Raw genomic sequence first — 25,230 nt, 5'->3', positions numbered from 1 at the left:
TTCACCGACCCTAGAGACATAATTATACACATTTTTCCCCTTTCTTTCCAAACGGCAAAAGGGCTTACAAACCTTCAGTCCAAAACGGAACGGACTATTAATTTAGAATAGCAGCCGAAACTCTAACACAGTCCAAGGATCAGTCGGGGGAAAAAAATACTTTGGGGAGCTGGGTATATCACAGGTCAATCACAGTGATTGCTTTAATAGAGCAATTTAGTTATGCTATTAAAATGCTATCAGATACCATTATTACGAACCTAGACTATAAGTGTAAACGTGGAAATCCATAAGAATGTGAAAATGCATAATCATCTCTCAGTTTATGCCTAGTAAGGTGTGGTAGATTAAGAGTGACCACCTCACTAAAAGAAAGATACAGTGCATGTGTTTCTGTGCCACTTTTTCAGTACCAGTGCCCGTTTTAGAAATCTGATGAAGATCCGCCCCTCGATCTGCCGCTGCTTCGCTGGAAGGCTGAAATGCACGCTGGGAATCGTAGTCGGGCGTCGTTACTATCTATAAACGGTCTATTGGCGTGCGAACTGTGGACAAAACTACAGCATTCAGCGCGAGCCGGAGTCAGCTGTCAGTCACGCTGACGTCATGTGTGTTTGAGTCGCACCTCGGCGCGCAGGCTTGTTGTAGCGGGATGGACGCATGAGGGGAGACCCTCGATGCCGATGGATCTCGAGCGCGCGCTGACGAGCCAAGTGTCACTGCGATCAGTCCTAAAATGGGGTGGATCTTAAATCATAACTACGAGATGGAGACGTGAGAGCGTATATAGCCAGAGTACTGTATCATCCGCGAATCCAAAGAGCCGCGTCTTAGTGTTTTTTTCCTCCCTCTTTCACATCTACACCATTGAGCACCGAGCGGCGAGGCTGCCTCGAGCTGCGAGGCTGCTAGGCGGAGGCAAGCCGAGCTATTTTCTGCTCGTCATAATAATTACGAACAAGATGAAGCGGCGGAAAACGATGTTGGCGGCAGCGTTTTGCTTCTCCTTTTGTCTCGGCACGCTCATGAACGTGCTCTTCGTGCCCGGGTTCGATCCGCACCAAAGCCACGACGCGGCACGACAGCGCTCTTTCATAGTAACGCATTCGTCTCGGCTTCACGTCAGCGACGACTTTGCGCCTGGAACCGCATCGGTTCCGGAGTCCAGCACCACTGCGGCGCTCAGCGAGCTTCGCTTACAGATACGAGGGAGACTCGGAGAGGTGCTTCGTTACCAAACTCGGGTCGAGGACGCCGCCGCACGACCTCTTGAACGCAGACGGCTGATGGATCTTGAGCGGGCGAGCAGCTGGGATCAGAACAGAGCAGCGGAGAGAAGAGAGGACGATCACGCACGGGGTACCAGGGCCACGCGGCGGGCTGCTGCAGGCGGGTCAGGCGGGGCGCTCGGGTGCGAGGATCTGGAGAGAGCCAGCAGTGTGCAGTTTGTGGGCTCGGGCTACACCAAAGCCGTGTATCGAGCAGAGCTAAACAACAGTTTCTCCGTGGCTCTCAAATCCGTGGACCTCAGCGGTCACGACATGGAGAGCTGCGTGAAAAGATACAGTTCTGCTGAGGACTGTTACCGACTCGCTTCATTCAAGATCATCAAAGAGATGACACTGATGGAGAGACTGCAACATCCCAACATCCTCAAGGTAAGCTTCAAATCTATTACTTTTTTTAAATGCACACAAACTATTTCACAGTTAACAAAATAAACAAATAACTCCAATAACGCAGTGAAGTCTAATGAAATATTATTCCTCAACTGATTAAATCCACCAGTTGCCCCATTAAAAATTGTTTAAAACAATAGCAGTTTATAATAAAATAACCAGTTGCTTATTTGCGTTAATTGCGTCTTAAATCACTTTGTGTTTAGCTTTTATGCCGAATACGCATTGGAAGTGTGAATGTTTACGCTCGGCGTGTGAAAATGAGCACACGGGTTTATTCTAACACTTCAGCTAAATGTGTGTATTCAGCTCCTGTGGACAATACACAAGGCCATTTGTTTATTTAATAGCATTCATAATAGTGCTGTAACCATCGTTTCCTTAGTTGGGAAATTAAAAGATTCTTTAGGCGCATCACTGAAGAAATTGTTAGACCTTTTAAACAGCAAGAAACATGATTTCATTTTTCAAGGCTGTTTTCTTGTCAGTAAACAGATGATGAAGAAATCTAGGTTACTGAACCTAGATAAATCAAGTGGTTTAGAATTTTAGTGTTTAACATTTGTTATCTCGACAATTATACATCCGTTTGTCGGATCACATATTCTATAGACACACATCTGGAACGTGATCTAGTGTTTGTGTAATAAAACATTTCAGTATTTTAGGGAGATTACAGCGTCATCGAAGTCCAATATCGCGATAACGATTATCAGGCATTCCTAATAAGTGTAATAAGTGGATCGGCGGGTTTGGCCACAGATGGTTGAGTTAGTGGTCTGGAGTGTTTTGTTCCTCGCCTCATCTCTGTCTGTGTTTTGGATACTGGTTTGGCTTTGATTCAGTGAGGCATTTCGTTTCTGGGTAAAAGTTAATTAGCGAAACTTAAACAAAACAAAAATGTGATTAAGTTGCAGCGTGCGTGTGATCGAGAGAGAGAGAGAGAGAGAGAGAGTCACGCATGCGCTAAACGCAGAGGCGAAAACCTGTGCTGAATTAAACCTGCAATAATTATTTGTAATTGATGAACAGCGAAGAAATTAATGCAACATTACAGAAGCTCATTCATGCGCCGGGGATTTAGACTGAAGTTACACAGAGAGAGACAGAGTCTAAATAATCTGCACCTTATCGCTTCAACACGAGATCCACAGAGCAGGAAATCCCCAGACAAAAGAAAGTCCAAGTAAATTAAAATCCCAAAAGCGCAGCGCCGAGGAGAGCAGAAACACACGACACCCAGCAGCACTCAGGAAGTGAAAAGGTTTGAGTTTTAAGCAGCCGAGTTAGGAAGAGCTGCATATAAACATACAGAGGATTTCTACACCTTCACCTTGTGTTGATGTGCTGCTGCAAAAAAAATTTTAGATATTTCAGACAAATTGGCTTGTATAAAATTGCGTTTTACATCAAATCTTTTTTGATTTGAAACACACACACACAGATATATATCTGTATATATTTATACATATTACATACATAATATATATATATATATATATATATAATACAGAAAAAGAGTAAGGCCCGAAAGTGTGCACTCAAGCTGGCCTGGAACACAAAAAGTTATGATCCATTTTAGATCAAATCCATGATACACATACTACCATAGAGGAGATTAGAAATGAGGAAAATATAAGCTTTTGAACAAAGTTGTTAACATGGTCAATATCATACATTTGCTTAAATTTAAATACAGACTTAATAACAGTGCAGTTCACTGATTTATATTGGCTGTGATGAGGTAATAAATTAATGAACAACTTCCGTCAAACAAATTTTCTGTTTTTGTTATTTGCAGCATATACACCCTAAAATCCCCAGTACTGATTAAACATGTTAAATGGTGAATTTACTTTTACGCTTTTGAATTAACACCAAGTGTAGAATTAACACCCACAGTGTAGAATTAACACCTGGTCTAACTAAGCCAACACCTACAGTGCTGAACTGACACCTCTGTTAAGTAAATTATCTCTCACTGTTTAGAATATGCTTTGAGGCTGGAATAAACCCTGGTAATGTTTGAATGCTGAATTCAGCATTTCAGCAAGCTTTTATTTTATTTCATTGTTTTTTTTAATTTTAGGCTTCAGTCGAAAATCTGCTTTGTAAATAGGGTTTGGTGAGTATTAATTATACTCTTAAGCTCAGTTTGTGCTATATGTTATATGCTTTTCCTCTAATTTGTTTTTAGTGGATGTGTACTGTTTATAGTCTTGCACTTATTTTGTAATCTAAGGGTTTTGCTTGATTCGATAATGATTACATGGACAAGACACACTTAGCTGAAACATCTTCACATATTTACACATTTGTTAGTTCTGTTTGTTTATAGTCTTTAATTCTCACTTATACACACTAACACATGCCGGAAAATGACAGAAATTTTACAAATTATTGACTAACTTGGAGGGATGCAGCCAAGGAATGAATTGTTATATTTTGAGCTATAAAATTGCTCTAAAATTGTTAGAACTTCAGTAAGCAGTTATGCTGATTTCAGTGCCACGTCTTTGGGCTGTAAACGTGTGCTCCCAGGCAAAGCAGCACACCATGGCTGATGACACATCACCTAAATACCAGCAATATTTTTTTTGAATAATACTCTTCTCTAAAATTATTGATTTAAGAGTGACATCTCTATAATATAAGCATTCAGCTTAAAACATTCAGCTTATTATCATCTGCGTCAAAGCATTATAATACGGTAATGGATTTCTGCTGCCTGAGCTGAAGTCGAACCTCACCAGTCTAAGACTCAAAGTGTTGCTTTTCGTTTTCTTTGGCATGAGCACGTTAGACAGAATTGTGCAGTCCGAGAGGTCAGAGGTGAGATCTGATATGATGGCTTGATTAAAACCAGGCTGGGGTTCAGTAGGAGTGCACGTAGCATGGTTCTGTCTTAAACCGGACCTTATCTTTTTAGGAAACAGAGTGTAGTGATGTCTGTGGGTAACGTCTCCAATGCACACGCAGACGTGAAGAGTCTGTTTTCTGCTTCTGATGGAAGTGTACACCTGATGTATAAATAGGTGTATGTGATACGGGCAGAAGTATGTGTGTGTGTGTGTGGTGTTGGTTGCATGCACGTTTGGGGGTGTGTGTGTGTGAAGATGGTAGTTAGTAGTTAGGGGTGATTAAGCCTCAGGCAGAGCTAAATAACTCTCGTGCCCTCTGCCATGTTTGTGTGAGTGTGAACAAGACCGATCGGTAAAGATCAGAGATGGAGATAATGCCAGAGGCAGTCTGAGTGTGCTCCCAGAAACTTTGTGTGTGGAGAGTTGAGAGAATGTTGGAGTGCAGAAGATAAATCAACGTCACTGGGTGGATGTGCGTGTTTCCCGTCTCTCTCTGTCTGTGCGCATGTGTGTGTGTGTGTGAGGGATAATGGGTCTTTTTTTCTTCACTTCTTGGTGGGCTGATCAGGGGTTTTGTACTGAATATGTATATGTCCTTTTTTTGTTTTAAAGCAGATTATATCTACATTATGTCCTCTGTGAAGTGCGTACACACACACACACACACACACACACACACACACACTGAGAGACAGGTAATCATTAAGCAGCTAGTGTTAATGTGAAAGCTAGATGTCTTTTACCCAGAGACCCCCAGGGTTGTTTTCTGCAGGGAGAAGGACGTGAGAGGGGCCAAGGCCTGAGCCCGAGCCCTCTCTGTAATTAAACACGGGTTAACACTTTAACCTCCCACTTCCACAGGAAGGAAGTTTAAAAAAAGAGAAAAGCTTCCAAAATGCCAGATGTAGTGTAATTTTTTTAGTGTATTATATAGCATTATTTGTTAATATAGATATAATGTAATTATATACTCTATTATATATGTTTTAGAAATGTAACATTAGAATTTTATGTATTTTGCAAGGTTAAAATTGATCACAGATACAAAGCATTAATTTAAATGAATTTTCTAAAACTACTGGAGTGGATCTCAAACATCGTTCATTTATCTAAACCACAAGTGGATCAGTGATTTAATAATAAATAATAATGTAATTAACAGTAACATTAAAATGTAAACATAATAATAATAATAATAATAATAATAATAATAATAATAATAATGTTCTTCTTTCATGCTGCTTTATAGAGCAAATCTTTCATTTTAAAATGTTGAGGAAATTGGCTGACATTATTGATAACTGTTGTTTATCTCAGTAAAGTAATATAATTTCTTAATTTTGTTATTATGAATATCTGACTGTATCACGTAATTTTGACAGAGAAGAATTAGAATATATTTTCATTTCATTATATTTATATCAGAATCGAAGACTTAAGGTCAGGCCACCTGATTGTACAGAATTGAATTAAGCTCATAAGGTAAAAACACAGCCAAAAATGTGTATATATAAAAATACCAAATATAGTCAATATTTCAAAGATATTTATTTTAAAAGTATTTACAAAAAGTGAATGTTACTTAGCATTGGCACCCATGACAGAAGTAAAGCTCCTCCACTGCTAAATCCCTGTACATAATACTCTATCAACCATTTAGTCAGATGAACTTGTTTTTTGAAGATAAAAAAAAGAGAAACAAACAAAAAGCTGCTTTCTTTAAAAAGTTAGACCTTATTTCTCAAACATTGTTGCTCTTAAGCCGATTCAAATTGGATTTATTTCTTCTATCTGATCATATATGCTGAGTGTCCACGCTGCACGTTTGAGCAGATTTTTGATCCTGCAGGTCCTTGCTGGTGTGTGTTAACTAATACAGGGCAACGAATGTTATCTGCACACACAGCTAACAGCATCAGGGTTTCTCTGTGGATTATATTTTTACATGCTTTTCATATATATCTATTTTCAGCTCTTAGTTGCTTCAGGCCAGGGCACTCTTCTCCCCGGACCTGCCTTCATGCTACTTTTCATTCATGTTTTGTCACCAATCTGACTAAGTACTGTAAATAATAAAACATTTTTTTTTTATTTTTTTTTTATTTTTATTATTTATTAATTCATTAACAAATCAACATAATAATAATAATGATAATAATAATAATAATAATAAGAAGAAGAAGACGAAGAAGAAGAACATAAAAACCTTTCATGAAATTTAAAACTCATAAATATGTCCGGAAATCTGTTTATAATTACTAGAAGTTTGATCATCCTCTCTCTCTCTCTCGTTCTCTCTCTCTCTCTCTCTCTCTCTCTCTCTTGATTCAGCTGAAGGATAGTATGATTCTCCATTAATTCAACTGAGCCTCTCATTCAACTTTGATTTAGTGATATTATTTTAATAATCTATCTATCTATCTATCTATCTATCTATCTATCTATCTATCTATCTATCTATCTATCTATCTATCTATCTATCATTTGATTTAAGAATTATGCACACACTTACTCTTTATTTACTATCTATCTGTCTGTCTGTCTATCATATTATATATATTTCTAACACTGATAAATAAATAAATTAATTAATGAACTAAGAAATAAACATAAATAAATTTATTTATTTATTTATTTATTTATTTATTTATTTATTTATTTATTTATTTATTTATTTATTTATTTATTCAAAAGTTATTTATTTGTGGAAGGTATTCATCTATCTATCTATCTATCTATCTATCTATCTATCTATCTATCTATCTATCTATCTATCTATCTATCTATCTATCTATCTATCTATCTATCTATCTATCTATCCATTTTTTATTTGGATGTTAGAAAAAAATGTTTCCCCTCTGAAGTCTGGTACACCATGAATCATCTTTAAGTTGCGAGTCTGAACATCCACAGATTTATAACCACTAAGAGTCTCCTTAATGTGAAAATAAGCATTCCATGATAAGGAAAAGATGCACTGACTGCGGCACTGTCAATGATTAAACCTTCCTGAATTCCCGAATGAAAGTGCTTACTCGACGAGAGCTCTGCTCAGGACGGCCCTGAATTCCTGTTAGGCGTTCCGCTCCTGTCCTGCTCTGTGTCTCTGCTCCATGCTGTTTGTTTGAGCAGACTTTCTGGCTACAGAGGCAGAGCAGAGGGAGATTGTTGATTTCTATCTCACACTTTTTTTTTCTTACACTCTTTCTGTTGCACCCAGGCTCTTAAAGATCCTGATTATTTTCAGTGGTTCAGTTCACGGCTCCAGATTCCAAAAAAGAGGAGAGGGGAGGAAGGTAGGGGAGGAAGGTGGGGGTGTTGTGCAAATATTTATAGGTGAAGAGATTTCATTTAGATGCTGTCATCATGACGGCTTTCGCTGCGCTGGATTTTATTAAGTGGCCTTTGTTAAGGATTTGTCCTTAGGGAGGAGAGTACTAATTAGAAAATCTTGCTGAATCTGGATGTAATGGCGAGGTAGAGGGAAAGCATGATGTGTTTATGCTTATATTTAACTCTTTTGCAAGCACTTGCATCCTTCAGCAAATACATTTTATTTATTTATTTTTAATTTCTCTATTAAAAGCACAGTAAGTCAATGATATGTACAGTTTAGTTTTCCAAGAAGGGAGAAATGACTCAGTCGATTTTCCAGCGACGTTCCATCCAAATTCTGATGAAAATAGGGCACTAAATTATACCCTCACACCCACCCTCTCTCTCTCTCTCTCTCTCTCTCTCTCTCTCACACACACACACACACACACACACTCTCTCGCTCTCTCTTTCTCACACACATGACACATGCACTTAACCCAGGCAGGAATCTCATCGCAGCTCTATTTCACCACCCACGTGAGTCGTGCGATCAGGATCACGCTCGCCATCACTGAGCCCCTCTTGTTCTAGAGGACAGTTGTGCGTTCACTGACCCAGAGCCGTAAACACCTGGCTACGATTGGCCTGTCCCATTACGCAAACATCACCATCCCTGTGGCCGTTTTGATGCGCTGCCAGGGTGCCCTCATTAAAAGAGTGTGGCAGAGGCAGACGTGTCCATGTTTGCACGTGCACCGAGCCTGTCAGGCCAAGTGTGGATTTACAAATTAATAACACTTCATACAGAAATGCTTTTGTGCAGGCCCTGGAGCACTGGCATATACTCCGGGTTGGTTCGGTTAGCAGTTAAGTAGATAGATACTTGTAGATACAGTTTGCCTTCTGTCATTTGTTTTACATGAAGTGAGCTTTTTGTGCAGGCTGTACTGTCCATGATTTTTAACATTAACACCTGTACTAAGGATGAATGCGTCTACTGTATTGAACGTACAGCAACAAGACACTTTCTGGCTGCGCACTTGTGGAAAGGGAGATACAGGAGACTGGAAAAAAAAAAACAACGAAGTTGATTTAACATGTCATAACTTTTGCCCATTCTGTTAAATGTGGAAATGTCATAACATGTACAAAGATTGGAGGTGTTTTTCCAAGCTAGTGTCACACAAAATGTACAGGAAGTTTAACAAGTGTGAGCGTGATTGTGTTTGATTTCTCACAAATGCACTTGTAAGAAAGGTGCCAAGCTCTAACCCTGCATATTTATAACTTTTCCTGCCATGGATTTCCATTTCCTGTGAACTTCTGCATATACTCCTGTCTTCTTAATGGATAAAAAGAAAAACAGCCATTTGATCGGAACAGAATGCACAGATTAATTCATAATATTAAACTAGTTAAGTATGATTTGTTTACTTAAATACTTCAATCTTTGTGAAAATTCATTCTCTATTTTCTTTTCCTATTGAAGCTTTTCATGCTCATGCGTCCCTTCAGTTTTCTCTCGTAACCCGTGAAACCTTGCTTTTAGTCTTGGAAACTATGACGTCTATTTTTCACTTGTCTCCATCATGACCTGGACAAACCTAAAACATTGATTAATACATTACTTAAACCTACAAAACAGAAAATAAAGTCCATTTGCATTTCATTTTCATTTAATGCTGGTGATTTTATCTAAACACCAGTCAAAACAGACTCCTGAGAAGACCTGGTGTTTCTTTTAGGAGTAAATTAACTCAAACCCAAGACCTAGCCTTAATGTGCAAAAGAATTTTTGGTCTTGTGTGTGGTGTCATAACAATTTACTGCATATACCAGATGAAAACAACACAAAAAAAGACCAAAGGATTTGAGGAAGATTCTCTTATGTAATGTTTTCACAGAGCAACATATTTATAGTAAGAAGAGCTTTAGAGTTGTGATGATGAAGATTTCTTCCCTGTTGTTCTGGAAAAAAAGACACACAGACACAGAGCAGAACCAGAGAAACTCAGTGACGTTCATAGTAAACAGAGAGGACAGGCAGGTTGACCTTTGACCTGAGTTCAGACAAAATGGCACCATGTGGTCAAGCAGACAACCAAAGCTCCTGCATGTTATCTTCCTTACACAACACTGTGAACACACACACATACAGAGGCAGTTATAAGATTACTTCACCAGTAGGAATGCAAACAAATAAATATGTACATCTGTATATACACACACACACACACACACACACTGCTTAGATGAAGTGTGTCATCACAAATAAAGCCCTGGCTTCTGGTTCCATGTCTGCCACTAATCTGACAGTAGTAGTGAGTCTGATATCATTCCATATTTATTTCAGCACCTTCCATCATTTTTAGCATGTCACAACAACTATAATACTTTATCAGATCTGTTAAGCCTTGAACAAACACCACATCAAGGCAACAGCAGCTGACTCGAAATTCTCAAATAAGCTGAAATGAAATGAGTGAGAAATTGTGTTTCCTCAAGTGCAGGTTCCTTCAACACCAGGAGCAGGGTGGTGTGACAAGGGCTTTCCATCAACCACTGCCCAGAGTGCTTTCCTTTCAAGCCACACACACACATATACACACACACACACACCACCTTTAAAATTCTCTAGGCTATGAGTGTGAAATGTCTGTGCCAGGCACGCCCGATCTGTTGAAGTGGTTGTCCTTCCTTACAGTGTGTGTGTTTTTGGGAGCATGTGTGTAGAAGGATTGTCATCACTAAGCAAGACTAAGATGCACACCATTGCCACCGTCATTTTTAGCATCTTCACTATTGTATCAGACATAAGCGATGTTAGGAATTGGTCATGTTTAGTGCAAGGAATATGTTTGTAGGTGCCACTACATCCACAGGCAGAATGTTATCCAGCCTGGTGTGAGAGTATAGCACTGCGTATGGATTCCCTCCTAAAATTAGTCTCTCTCTCTCTCTCTCTCTCTCACACACACACACACACACAACAACAGCAACAGCAAACTCTATGCTTTAATAGTCTTTAGAGGATTTGAGTATAAACCAGGTAAACTTAACCCAACCACTAAAAAAAGAGTGAGGAAGAAGGCAGACTCTGATCTGCTAATAAACATGGTCGGCATTTTCCCCTTTGTAGCCAGAGACTCCGGTGGTGGTATGGGTCGGTCACATTGCCACGGGTTGTTTTTGCTTCCAGATGAAATTTCATGCTGTTTAAGTTTAACTAGCTTCTTTGGCTCAAATTAGCTAAAGAAAATGTTTCTGTAAGCAAAGCGCCAAATGCAGCGGCATGCATGCCTCAGCATTACGGGGTGGGGAAAGGACACTTAGTGACTCTGAACCCCACCCCCCACCCACACACACCCTGCACTCGTTTTACACACACGCTCATATGATCGAGCTTCCTAATTAAATTTCCATACCTAATATTACTGGCTCATTGTACTTCACTCATGCCAGTTGCTGACTCTAAAGCATGGTACTGATTTATTCTTATCTCTAATCTGATACTTCACTCCTCTGGTTTGGCCTCACCAGTGTCACACACACACACACACACACACACACAAAAATCTTCTCGGTCTGAGTCAAAATAGTGAAATTCTACACAGTGCTGTTATCTCACCAGATTGACAGACTAATATCACTGCCCTTGCTCTCTCTCTCACTGTGTGTTCTCTCTGTCTCTCTCGCCCACAGCTGTATGGCTACTGCTACCAGGACAGCAGTGATATCAAAGACACGGTGACAGCTATCACGGAGCTTGGCAGCCCTCTAGAGATGATCCAGTTGCTGCAGACACCCTGGGAAGAGCGGTTTAGAGTGAGTGTGTGTCTGCGTCTGCACCCTATCACACATTCCATCAAGTGTGTGTCTGCTGTAGGAGGAAAAGTGGGAGGGGACACGGGGAACTGCTCATACTGTACACACTGAAGCACGGCAACCAAGCGTGCAATCAGACAGCGAGGTTTTATTCTGTACACTCTGTAAGCAGATGAGATGTTCAAATTTATTTCACATGTCTTCGATTTCTGTGCGGCTGAAAGTGAGCGCAGTTACAGTAAGTTAGCTGTGTAACGTCAGACCTGGCTGCAGTGTGAGACCGAGATTCTGTTTCCTGCTCAGCTCAGTTCAGAGGAAGGGGCTTTAGTACACCGGATGACTTTCAGCATGTGGCATCTTTGCCAATATCGTTCCCTCATGGCGTGTGTCATAGATATCACCCAGCTGACCCTACAGCTTGCCCTCACTACTGCAGGCCAGGAAAATCATTTCCTATTACTTCCTGTAGTTTGCTATGCTCCTGTTGAGGAATTCAGTACTAGCTCCAGAGTATAAAATCTCATCATTATTTTTACAGCAGTTTTTACAATTTATAAAGAACTATGTGCCATTTAATTGATCTCTATATTAGAATTTTATAATAATCTAGTTACTCTTGATTATTTGATTATATCTACGGTATGTATCTTATATTTCTATTCTATTTTGTCTGATTATATTATTTATTATTGTAAGTTTTGCAGTTGAATTTATGAGTATAATAAATCCATAATTCCAAAAGGTGTGTTTGGTGTAAAAAAAAAAAAAAAAAAAAGCCCACCACCGCTTTAGTGCTGCTTTTAGTCGACTTTAATAAAGTAAAATAAATTGCAACTTTAAACATGACACTGACCCAAGCATGCATCCAAATCAACAAAGGAATAACTTAACCAAAAGATCAATGTTTTTGGCCTGAAGCTATCTAAAAAGTGAGCTATACACAAGAGATGCCATTAGAATTTACAATGTTTTTGCAAGAAAGAGTGGGAAAATATGGCCAAGTTAAGATGCCATGCTGAAAGATTCTTACCCAAAAAGAAAAAGTGGTGTAATAAAATCAAAAACTGCTTCAATAAAGTATTAGTTTAGGGGTGTGTATATTTATCTTAGGTTATTGCAAGTTTTTTTCTTATGTTTCCTTTTCTCGCTAGAAAGGTTTCTGATTGTTTTTCACATTGTGGGTGAATTATCTTGGTTTGATCACAAAAACCTGACATTTTAACAGGGGTGTGTAGACTTTTTATATCTACTGTAGCTGTGTAGATTCAGATTCACATGCATTTTTCTAGACACACACACATACACACACACAGAAACACTCAAACACACAGCCTGCAGCAGAAGCACACGGCCGGCATTTTTCGGTGGAGTGCACCGCACTCATCTATGTGTCATCACAGCAGTATATGACTCAGCACAGCAATTCACACTGAACTCAGTGTGGACTTGTCAGCCCCTCAACACTCCGATTGTTTTTCAGGTTCGGAGAATGGCTTTGCATTGCCAGTCCTAATGTTTCTCAAACGAAAGACCTCTGAAACAGGACCTCTGCAACACATACTTTCGTATTCAGTAAAGTATATTTGCCAGGTTAACTTTCCTGCTCCATTTCCTGACATCTCAGTAACAGTGACTGGATTTCCAGTAGAGCAAATCATAATGGCTTTTTGAAATAAAATAAAATTAAAAATATGTAGGATACATTTCAGTTTTGTTTGCAGTGAGTGTGAATTTGTAATTTGTCATGGGCTTTTACAAGCTATTAATGTGAAATAATCTTGGAGAGGTTTTTCTATTCCGCAATCAGGAATTTCAGAAAAGCAAAAGCATGAGCACTGCATTTTTTGACGTGAAGACTGAGTTTTAAAGTGAAGTGTGACAAGCACTTTAGAAAATTATATTTTTAGCTTGGAATGCGAAAAGCATTTACAGATGTGTTACATGACTTGTCGTGAACATGATTATTTTTTTTCTTCTAATTTCTACAGAGTATCCTGTGTTCATTTCAAAGACATCCAATAATCGACTCTAAGAATCAGTCACTAAGATTTACTTCAGTTTTAACAACCTGTTCATCATGCAGTCATATCTGATTCCCTGATTTCATTATACAGCATGAGGCAGTTACACTCAAATATCCTCCACAATTTCCTATCTTATCCGGGAAGCACTGTACAACCATGCGCACGTTGCACAAAAGAGAAGCACCACAGCAAGGCTTTAGGACCATTTGAATTGCATATGAGGAACTAATAGGCTCTGGGGACGACTGTGAAACTGCTGACTACCAAACGGCTCATTTACATCCAGAGCCATTTCCTGTGCGCAATGATGAAGGCTTTCAAAGCCACTGCACTCAACCACGGCCTCTTCAGAGTCAGAATGAGACACGTGGACTTTTCAATTAAACCTGCTCTGAAAGCTAAAATCTGCACACGTTGATTTCCTGCTTTGAGCATGTGCACCGAGAACGGTATACGAATATAAATAGCTGTATATGCACTAATATCTGAATTAATACTACTTGAATATGAACTTGTGATGATTTGTGATGTTTGTGAATCACAAACTAATACATTTATGCATGAGTAACAACCACCTTAACTACGCTAGTACATGTTTGTTAGTTATTAAGGTATTAATTCAGATATAGGGCTAAAAAAAAAAACAAAAAAAACAAAACTATGGTCTATCTAAGACTAAAACACCAGAAAATAATCTCATTAGTCACTGGTTTTAAATGTCAATAGATAAAAGCGTCTGCTAAGTGAGTCCCGGGGCCACACAGAGTATGTACGAGTACTTGGGATTTGAAGAGAAATGCAAAATAGGTTGAAATGAAATGATTGTTGTTTAGATTTAGTGCATTTTTCTACTTACCATAAAGATGATCAGTGAAAGTATGAAACTATGAAAGTAATCCAGCGCCATCCAATGATGTTTGTGTACGCAGCTGCTTCGGGCAAATTATACAAACAATTTAAAATGACGCAGTTTTAATTCACATTCTTTCTTATAGAGCATTTTGTTTTAATTAATACATTAAACTAACAAGCATGTTCCAGCATGTATTTAAGGCCATCATTATTCACAAATGAATAAGACTCACGTCATAGTTAAGGTTAACCCTTCATCAGTTTGTGATTAAGTCATCATTAGTTTATATTTAAACAAGTATTATTTCAGGGATTCGTGCATGATTATTAGAAGTCTTTGTACACAGAAGGCATTGAAACAGCTTCCTGGTAGATTTTTTCCCCCTGAATCTCAGAATGTTTATTAATGTCTGCTGCAACAGATTCAAGCATTTTTGTTGGTTTTGTTTCCAATTCCATTTTTTTTTTCCGGGTTCTACTCAACTTTTGCTTGATTACATCAAGAAAGAAAACCCACACACAGTTCATTGGGCAAAACCCAGCCCATTTAAGTGCATCCTAATCCTGAGTACATTAAAACCAGGTTTTGTCTGGTGTGTAAAGCAGGCAATGAGTTCACCCACTCCTTTCTCTTCTGCTCTGTTCCTCCTGCTTCACCGTGCTCTTTTGGTAGCGAGGATTTGCGTACAGCTTATGTGACATGTTTCTTCTTCGACACCACTGGCCCCAGTCTCACTTGCCCTCGTCTGACCCCTAACACCCTCAGGCACAATAGGAGCGCTAATCATTGGGGCACCCACGTATACATACAATTGCGTACACACACTGAAGTGGTGCTTTGAGAGATTTGTAGGGATAAGAGATTTACACACACACACACACACACACACACAATTCAATTTTATTTGCATAGCGTTTTTAACAATGGCCATTGTCACAAAGCAGCTTTACAGGAATATCTAAATTCGGGATATAAAAAATGTTATTATATAAAATTTATCCCTAATGTGTAAGCAAGAACAGTGACAGCGCTAAGGAAAAACTCCCTGAGACGAAATGAGGAAGAAACCTTGAGAGGAACCAGACTCGAAAGGGAAGCCATCCTCATCTGGTTCTCATCACATAGTGTGATTATAAATGATTTCCCTTCTATAACTGTGTACTATTTGGACAAAAAATGTAATTGTGTAACTAGGAAATTCATTTGAGATTTAACATGGAGTCTGTCTCGTTGAAGTTATTAACTATTTACTGATGGGGGCTTGAGTACAAAACTGTTTGTGGCAATTGCAGTCCAAAGCCATTGTTGTGGTTTCTAAGTGGCACAATCCACAGCAGTCCCACGTCAAACACACACACACACATATGTTGAGTATAGCATGTTTAGAGAGCGACTAAACAAAAGACTCATCTACAGTAAAGATGAATGACTTTGTTTTATACTACAGTTGTTTCTGATTTCATCTCTAAGAACAAAACTGATATATTCTCTATCGCACTGTGTAGATCTGCATGAGTCTGGCACGTCTGCTCCACTACCTGGCCCACTCACCGCTCGGCTCTCTCACCCTGCTGGACTTCAGGCCCAGGCAGTTTGTCTTGGTGGATGGGGAGTTAAAGGTGACCGACCTGGACGACGCCAGCGTGGAGGACACGCCATGCTCAGCGTCTTCACCTACTGACTGCCGCCTAGAGTTCCCTGCTCGCAACTTTACCCTCCCGTGCATCAGCGGCTACTGCCAGGGTATTAACGAGAAGAGGAATCTATACAACGCTTACAGGTAATCACTGGCCATGAACCCAGAACTGACCGTTATCCTGTTGTTGATTTTACTGTGGTTCTGAAAATGGGATCTGAGAAACATAGTCAGGAGCTCCTTTTTATTATTGTTATTATTTTTTACTTTGTTGCAGTGCTGGAAATCACAACCTATCATTATCAAAATGATTATATTTATTATTGGGTTCTTATAGTTGTTAGCATATTTGACTGGTTACTTGAATTGAACGGGTTTCATCCAAACCTCAATAACCTAAACAATTTGGCCTGTAAATAATTTTAACATGAACTTATTATGTTCTATGGAATCTTCCGGAATAGAAAGCTCTTCAGAAGACTCCAATACTCATTAGATTATTGTATTATTCAAGATATATTACTGATCATATTGAAATATAATAAATCTGTCTGTGGGATTTATTTTAAAGTCTAAAGTTTAACGTGAAACTGTTTTCTTTATCCAAGTGCCACAATATGAGTACTCCTGAGATTACACAGTGTATGAATAGTTATTCTTTGCTGTGTTTCAGCTACAGTGATTCTTCTTCTTATTGTTGTCTTCAGGTTCTTCTTCACCTACCTGCTTCCTCACAGCGCTCCTTCAGCTCTGAGGCCTTTCCTTGCCACCATTGTCAACTCTACAGGTCAGTATGTTCTCTCTCACACACTCTGAATCCTGCTTATTTCCCTTTCCTCTTTGGGATGTATTTTTTGTTTTTTTCCGTTGAATTTTTTTTCTCTCTCCTCTCCTGTATACCCGCTCCCATGTTTTGTGTGTGATTCCTATCAGTTTGTTCATCAGGCTGATGGAATGTCATACAGGGTTTGAAATCTGCCTTTCTGGGGCACAACAGACCGTTCAGATGCGGGTGCTGTGTGTGGGCTCGATGCTGATGATAAAGCGCGGCATCATAAAAAGCTCCAGCTCAGCTTGTTTACTGATTGTCGTCCGTGTTATCGTGTGATTCATTTTTCATAAACAGAGAAGCTTTGGGGGTATGCAAAACAACTTTTAACTTTTGTGTGTGTGTGTGTGTATTAGGGGAACTTCTCTGGGACACAGATGAGACTCTAGCTCACTTTGAGAAGGTGTTGGAGATGTATAGGAATGGACATTACCTTCTGAATGACACACAGAAACACAAAATAAGTAAGTACACACATACACACACACACACATTTATCTTATTATCCAAAGCTCTCCTCCTGTACTATTTTACACAATAGCTGCTATAATGAGAACAAAAAGTAAACAGGCTTCAGTGAGTTATATAGATTTTACTACATTATTTAGATAAAGTCAAACACTATGGAGGGAGCTTTGGTGTTTATGTACAAAATAAACAGTATATGTACAAAATCATCAGTGTATAGGCGTACACGTCATAGCATACATGTACAAGATGAAGGAGAAGCAGTATGTGCTCTTTGCCACAGATCTTTGTCACATGCGCTCTGGTCTTCACTCCTATTGGTACAGAAGTCACTGCACCAAGTCGCTCCATATTTGTGTAAAGTTAAACATTTCTCTACCTTGTTGCATCTCTGGAAACCCCCACATCTAGTCGGCAAAGCTTGCTGTTTCTTATGTGACTGGAAGCAGCTCTTAGTAAAAATTAATGATCTCTGGTTACTTTATGTGTGAATGTAGCATTAGTCAGGTGACTTGTAGCACTGCAAAAAACATCAGCAGCTGTTAACTTCTGGAAACAAGCATAAGGTACAATGGAGTTTACTAACTAACAGGTAACTAGAGCTGGAACTGTAAAACAATCTTACTGCAAAAAAAGTGAACTGAAAGGAATTCATCAGTTTTGTTTAAAAGATATAAATATTTTTGCAACTCACTAAAAACTCACCTTGGGGTATTTTCATTCTTGTCACTATTAAAGATCTCAGTTGGACTTCATATCTTTCCTCTGTGAAATATCTGATAACATTTGAACATGATTATCCACAGCAGGCCTTCTCCTCCTATGACTGATAAGCAGTCAGGGGTAGTTACATAACCCACTCCTCTCTCCTTCCTGTCCTGTGTTCCTCTAGTTCCTGCTCTGGTTCAGCAGGATGCATTACACCCTGCACTGTGAACGTGCGTCCTAAATTCTGTCAGCGTGTGTGTGTGTGTGTGTGCGCACGTGTGTGTGTGTAATGCAGCAGACCACTGGCAAATGAGATGAAAAAGATTAGGGTTTATGTAACCATGTTGGAACACAAGGTCAATTTTGTTTTTGGCTCTTCTGTGAGAAAGTAAAGTCATCATAGCTATCATATCCCTATTGCTTGCTATAAGTTTTCTTCTGTCATTTAACCTCCTTTGGTTTTCCCTTTCTGTTCCTTTCACATACTCACTTTTACTTTTCTTCTTCATGCCACTCTGCCTGCTCTTGTTCTGCCTCTTTCACATTGGCAGTCTGGAACCTGTGCTTCACTCTTTTACTTACTCACTCTCTACCTCTCCCCATCTCCTCTCCTCGCTCCATTTGCCCTCTAAAGCAGAAAGACAGACGCTTGTTGAGTGACGAGTGCATTAAGAAAGTATCTCTATAGCCAGGCTGGTTAACTCTTTCCAGTCACACCTCAGAGAAAAGGCTTTTCCCTGCAGCGAAACATGTTTATTTCAATAACAGGCATGCTTCTGTTACATAAATATCAGTCTATTACAAAAGAAATACACGGATATTACCACTACCTACTTAGTTATATATTCAGTAAATATATAGCACCTTTAACATGTTTCTTTCTAGTAGGAGTTCCTTAATTTTCCAGGCTTCATTCACATATACAGCATTTCACATATACAACAAAATATGCATCCATTTTGCACCAAAAAAACCAGGTTGATATCATCTGAACGGGTTCCGAACAAACCAGTTTGGTTTGATTGCAGTGTGTAAAGGTTCAACAGGAAGTTAACAGGATGTTTATTATGATGTGACTTAGATATGGTGTATATTATTGGATGCAGGCAGCATTTTTTCTGTTAAACTGCCCAGGGAGGCACCAAGTGAGCCAAAGGACAGAGCTGTAGTGCTGTAGAAATGTAGTGTGATGTATATAATAGCTGAGATTGTCTGTGTGTTTTAATGAACGAAATAATTTTATAAAGATATATTTCAGCACTACATGCCCTTTAGCCAATGGTTTTTGCTTTTAGTTTCAGTTACTTATATGTGAAAGCAAGCCAAACTAAATAACAGACCAACCAAATGTATCAGTTTCCCTTAGCGAATGGAAACAGGTGTAAAAGTGTCCTTAGATTAGCAGAACTTTTGTTTCCAAGAACATTCAAACTGTCGAGCTTTCTGAACATTCTTTAACTTTTCCCACAACAGTTAAATTTCAAAAATTGCTTTCTTTCATCTATCTGATGATGTTGTGCCAGTAACCACAGAATCACATTGTGAAGCCGAATATAATTACCGCAGCTGTTTTATGAACGTTGCAGAAACGTTATTTGTGGAATGTTGCTGTTTAACCTTCTCAGAACCTGTTGAATATTTACAGACCGCTCTAGTAACGTTCCCCGTTAGCATCAATGCACACAGCAGGATTAATAAGCGTTTCTTTTCCGCTCACAGTTCTTTGTTAAAGAATCTCTTAAAGTGTTCGGCGTGTTCAGGGATCCACTCAGAGACTGTCTGCTACTGAGAGCCTTCTCCATCTCCCCCTCCTTCTGTCCTCAACATCATACCTCCAGCATGTAACTGAGCCATTTAGTGAAAGTGAGAGCTCCATAAAGCATTCATTAGGCCCATAAAGTATCCTTTAGTTGCTGTTATTTACTGCACACTGGTTCTTCCCCGGTCCTCAGGCCACGTGAAGGGGGTGGTAGGGTGGTGAGGGGTTGATCTGTGACTCCCCTCCTCCCTAAAACCACACAGCCACACACTCCAGACACTAAATTCAGACAAACCCACAGCTTAAGACAGAAGCTTCAGCGGCCTTGCATCAAAAAAATAACGAACCAATCCTTCTCTTTAAAAACAAGTGGATGAGGCTAGTAAATCAGCCTGCCTCTCGCCACCCATTCAACCACGTCCCAGAGCGAGACAGGAGAAAGAAAGAGAGAGGATCAGTAATTCATGGCTGAGAGGTCGTGAGGTTGAGCTCAATGCTTTGAAGAGGCCGTACTGTACTCATCAGGCCGGCTGTCAGTGTGACAGAAAGCTGAACTTACAGACTAATCTGGAGACGCTGATCCATTCTTCATGCCTGTGCCAGACCCAGCCCAAATCCACACTGAACAAACAGCCTCAAGAGAGTCTGAACACAGAATCTACTCAACACATAACACTGAACCAACAGTCACATGGATACTTTTATGTTTTCACCCACATTTAAACGCTTCTTTCAGTGTATAAAGCATTTAATCCACAGACTAACATAAAAATCACATCATACATCACATTGCATGGTGGGGTCCATCAGCACTGAGGTCCGATTTGGTATGAGAGTCAATAGCGTAGAAAAGAAGCTCTACTTCCTGTGTGGTGTGGTGAGAATCATAAGAAAAATGCAGAACTGCTCAGTTTGTTCTGAGCTGGATCACAAACCTGGAGTTGAGTTGTATGTAACATACTGGCTGTAAGTTTTGTGTGTTTTATTAGACCGAATTTAGCAGCTATGATTTAAAGCACACTACAAAACGTACATGGTGTTACTCTGTATTCGGGGGTCAGTGAACAAGGTTTTGAAATGTTAGGTCAAATTTTGTGTATGTCACCACATAAATAAGACAGATGCCACAGCTGAGAGCATGGCCCCACCGTGACAAAAAACAGATAGCTTGTCTGTTGTTTGAGAAAAAAACAATGATTTAACACAGCATCCAGCCATTAAGAGTTGGCCTGCGTGGCCAGTTTGATGTGAGTTTTGGCCAAGTTACAGAGGCCTGTTTCTCAGCCATTCATTCTCGTTTGATTCTCTCGCTTGGTTTATGTTTCGGAATATTTTCCTTTGGTCCGGATGGGAACAGCAAATGATTATCCTTAAACCCACCGCCTAATCTTTCTCCACTTTGTTGCTTTGACAAATGTGACTGCTTGACCACAGTGTATTTGTCACTGTCTTAAGACTAATTCCTTCCTCTACATGTAAGGTCACACACAAAAAAAGAAGTAAATTATTTAAGTATAATCTGCAGCTGCTGGTATAGAGGGGGATTTAAAACAGATATGGTCTTTTTAATTGCAGTATAATGATTTGTATTGAGTTCTCCCGAAGTACTGTTTGAATTACTAAACAACTAGTCTTTTGTGTACTGGGTGTATAGTGGTGTTGTGTTGGGGTAAGTAAGTGAGACAGTGGAGCAGAAAGAGGGCTGGGACGGATGAAGCATGGGAGGCATTGTTGGTTTAGTTTTCTTTAGACACACCGTCTTCATATGTCTTTATCTGCTTCATTCTCCTTCTCTCTTTCTCTTTATCTTCCCTCCTGTGCTCTGCCTCTCGCTGCAGTTGCCGGGTGACGACGGTCTGCATTGTGACTGGGGTCATGATGGCTGGCATGTGTGTCTGTGTGTGTGTGTATGTGTGTGTGTGTGTGTGTGTGTGAGAGAGAGAGAGAAGAAAATGGAGAGTGTGTAATTGAGTGAGTGTGTGAGTGATTGGACACATGTCCAGCACAGACCCATAAAGCAGCACAATGAGACAGCGTGTCTCACACAGTACGCTCTTAAAATATAAAGGTACTAAGAAAGGTTTTTTTTTTTTTTGAATGATGTCATCATTCATCAACCGCCTTTGATTTGCCCCAATAAACTGAACAATCATTTTATCATTTTCCACCACAGAAATCACTGCACACTGCAACAAAAAGGAATATGTGGTCAAATTTAATAAAAAATATTACGTCTAGTTTACAAAAAAATATTAGGTTTCTCAACAAAACGTGATTTCATTGCTTATACTAAACTTAATTTAAGCAAGTTTGTAATTACTAGATTTGATGATGTAGAGTTGAGCGCGATCAGTTCACATGTAATTAACGTCAACCATTTGCACTGTGAAATCTCATGAGGATGCTGGCGGTGATGGAAACAGCTACAGGATAAGTACATTTTTCAGATTAGGAAACTAAACATGCAGGGTAGAATAACACAGCCGTAATGTGTCTGTTGCAAAGCACAACTATTGTGGGTTTGATTGAGGAGAGAGCTCAGTGTTTGATTTTATTGAGGTATTTGAAAATGCACACTCAAATCATGTTTGATTTATGAAAACTAATTGGGCTCCTGGGGTAACTTATCTCTTTGGATAGTTAAGTGTTCTTTGCTCCATACATGGGATCTTGAAGAAATGACATTATCATCATTTACCTCATTTACTGTCCAGTGTCACCTAAATGAGGATGAGCCTGGTTCCTCTCAAGGTTTCATCCTCTTATTATCTAAGGGAGTTTTTCCTTGCCACTGTCGCCTCGGGGTCACTCATTAGGGATAAATGTTAGGGATAAATAGTAACTCAACTTTAAACTTTATTATTTGTATACTATGTTTCTATACTTTTTCTGCTTTGAGACAATGTCCATTGTTAAATGCACTATAGAAATAAACTGAATTGAAAAATTGAAAATCAAGACTCTTTAAGCATTTTTCTGAGGATGTTTAGTTTCCCATTTACCACATACACTCTTCTTTTTTCAATGCAGAATATAAACAGACAGAAGACATGACTATACCAGGAGAGAACTACCGCTGCTGGCCATCCTATCAGCACGACAGATGCATGCTGTCTGTCTACAGTGTCGACGAGGCCATTGGTGTGTGTGAGAGCCACGCCCAGTGCAGAGCCTTCATCATGACCAATCAGAGCACTTGGACAGGTACGAAATTTACTAATGTTTCCTTCATGTGCAGTTCAAATGATCAGAAACAGCAGTCCATAAATAGGGTGGTTTAGATTTAATGCTTACTCTGTCAGAACAGCAGAGGAAATGATTCATTGTGACATTGCACACTATTGCTCTGTTTCTATAAATGAAAAGAATTGTAATGATTAAACATATAAGTTAAAATTCTAATGATTAGCTGCATTCTGTTCATTATTACAATCAAAAGAAGAAATGTAAGAAAGTGCTACATTCTGGCTGTGTAGAGAGTCTGATACAAGCAGAACATAGAAATGCAATGCAATGAATTTGCTAATGGAATATAGAAGCAGCTGAGGTGCATGTCAAGGCAGCATCAGTGTGTGTGTGTGTGTGTGTGTGTGTGTATAAGAGAGAGTATGTGGGTATCTCAGTAAAGGTTCTGTGCTGACAGACGTTCTCCTGATCAAACAGTACACTGGCTGCCGTCCCCGCCTCCTCCCCACACACCTCTTTCATCACTTGTTCGCTCCTTGTGCTCCGCCCCTCCTCTCCTCCCCCTCAGCAGCACACTGCCACTTCATTAAAGCATGGCCTGAAAGGAGCACATCAGCACGTCCGTCGCTAATCTCTATTGAACAGCCTCAAGCTGACCACTCATGAATTCCTCCTCCCCCTCACCTCTCTTCTTTTCTCCTCTCTTTCTTTCTGGCCTCACTGTCTCTCTGGCTCATTGGTCTTCCTGAGCATGCTCGATGGTGCCTTTCCTTCCACTCATCCTCTGTTTTTCCTGCAGTCCGTCTTTTTCCTCTTTGTTTCTCTTAGTACCCTTCCTTGATTAGCTATTATATGTTTTTCTCCCATAATGTCCTCATTCCCTTTCATCCAGTGTCTCATTTGTGTGGAATTTTCCCATGCATCTTCACTGACAATCCTCTCGTTTTGTCTCTTTTTTTTCCCCAGGCCACCAGCTTGTGCTCTTCAAGACGGGTTTCTCGAATATGGCTCCAGATAAAGGAAAGCTAACATATATCCGACTGGACAGCTGAGAGAGGGAGAGAGAGAGAGAGAGGTGGAAGAGCTGTGGTCAGGTTGAGACGAGTCAGGTTCACGGCTCTCCATCCATCCATTCATTTTTAAAAATTATTTATGTGAAATTCATGAGGACATTGAGCACACTGAGACATAATGAAGTGCAATGGAGAATATCGTTCATTTGACCTTCCTCCTCTATTTTGAATGTTAAAAATAATCTCAGAGTTGGAGTTGTACCTTCAAAAGTCATCCTCAGTCGCACTCAGATACACTGCCATCAGGGAGCAATTCTTCCTCTTTTTCATTTCCCCAAACCACCTATTCTTCTTCCTGTGTCACTTTCTGTTTTATGTCACGGCAGGTTACACCTTCAGGACTCAGGTATGCCTAATCCAGCTCATATCTATGAATGCATTGAATCTCCTCCTCACTCCTTGTTTTTTCTTCTCATAAGTCATGAGCACTTTTTAAAAAGTGAACACAGGGTCTTTAGTTTTCATCCTGAGCTTTATAGAGCTTTACAGAGCTCCTCTTTCATTCCAAATCTTTCTAGTTTGTTTATATGATGTGAAGGGATGGTAAAAGATACAGCCATATTTTCAAATAAGTATTTTGGCAGTGCAAGATCATTTATTATGATTATGAAAGTCCGGTTTACTGTAAAATGAAGAAACAGAGTTTTAATGTATTTTTCTGAATATGACATTTTTGTTGTGCATGTGCATCAGCCAAGTGTCGTGATCAGTTTTAAAATGAATCGCAGCTGTTTGATGTCTTCTGTGGAGAAGATCCAAATCCACACCTGCAGTCTGTGTGACTCCTTGTTCATTACAAGGTGATTTTTCTCAACCTATAAATTTCCCAAGGAAATGTGAACTTTTACTTGTCATGTGAAGGATAAAACGAGTCTTTGCTTTCAGGGAAAGCAATTAAAATGAAGCTGAAGTAGAACATGTACATTGGTTTTGGTTTTCTTAACTATGTGGTGTATATAATGACACTTGTGATGAAAGCAATATTTTTGTATGAAAATATAAAAATCTCAA

The 25,230-nt window shown here is 39.5% G+C and overlaps 1 protein-coding gene across 1 annotated transcript; it reads left to right on the top strand.

The window, feature by feature from the left end:
• Positions 1–512: 512 nt before the first annotated feature.
• On the top strand, positions 513–25,230 carry pkdcca (protein kinase domain containing, cytoplasmic a). Its single transcript, XM_058386371.1, has 7 exons — positions 513–1,658; positions 11,561–11,683; positions 16,066–16,340; positions 16,904–16,983; positions 17,382–17,489; positions 22,991–23,164; positions 24,113–25,230. Exons 1-7 carry the CDS (start codon positions 963–965, stop codon positions 24,196–24,198), a joined length of 1,542 nt encoding a protein of 513 aa, XP_058242354.1. The 5' UTR covers positions 513–962; the 3' UTR covers positions 24,199–25,230.

This window comes from Hemibagrus wyckioides, linkage group LG03 (assembly GCF_019097595.1).
Source record: "Hemibagrus wyckioides isolate EC202008001 linkage group LG03, SWU_Hwy_1.0, whole genome shotgun sequence".
Taxonomy (NCBI): Eukaryota; Metazoa; Chordata; class Actinopteri; order Siluriformes; family Bagridae; genus Hemibagrus; species Hemibagrus wyckioides.
This window is presented reverse-complemented; position numbering and strand designations above follow the sequence as displayed.

Bases quoted from the DNA above. Each gene is read 5' to 3' on its own strand.
- pkdcca (XM_058386371.1), top strand. From the start codon at position 963: ATGAAGCGGCGGAAAACGATGTTGGCGGCAGCGTTTTGCTTCTCCTTT. The intron at 1,659-11,560 runs GTAAGCTTCAAA...TCTCGCCCACAG, and splicing joins AACATCCCAACATCCTCAAG to CTGTATGGCTACTGCTACCA. The intron at 23,165-24,112 runs GTACGAAATTTA...TTTTTTCCCCAG, and splicing joins CAATCAGAGCACTTGGACAG to GCCACCAGCTTGTGCTCTTC.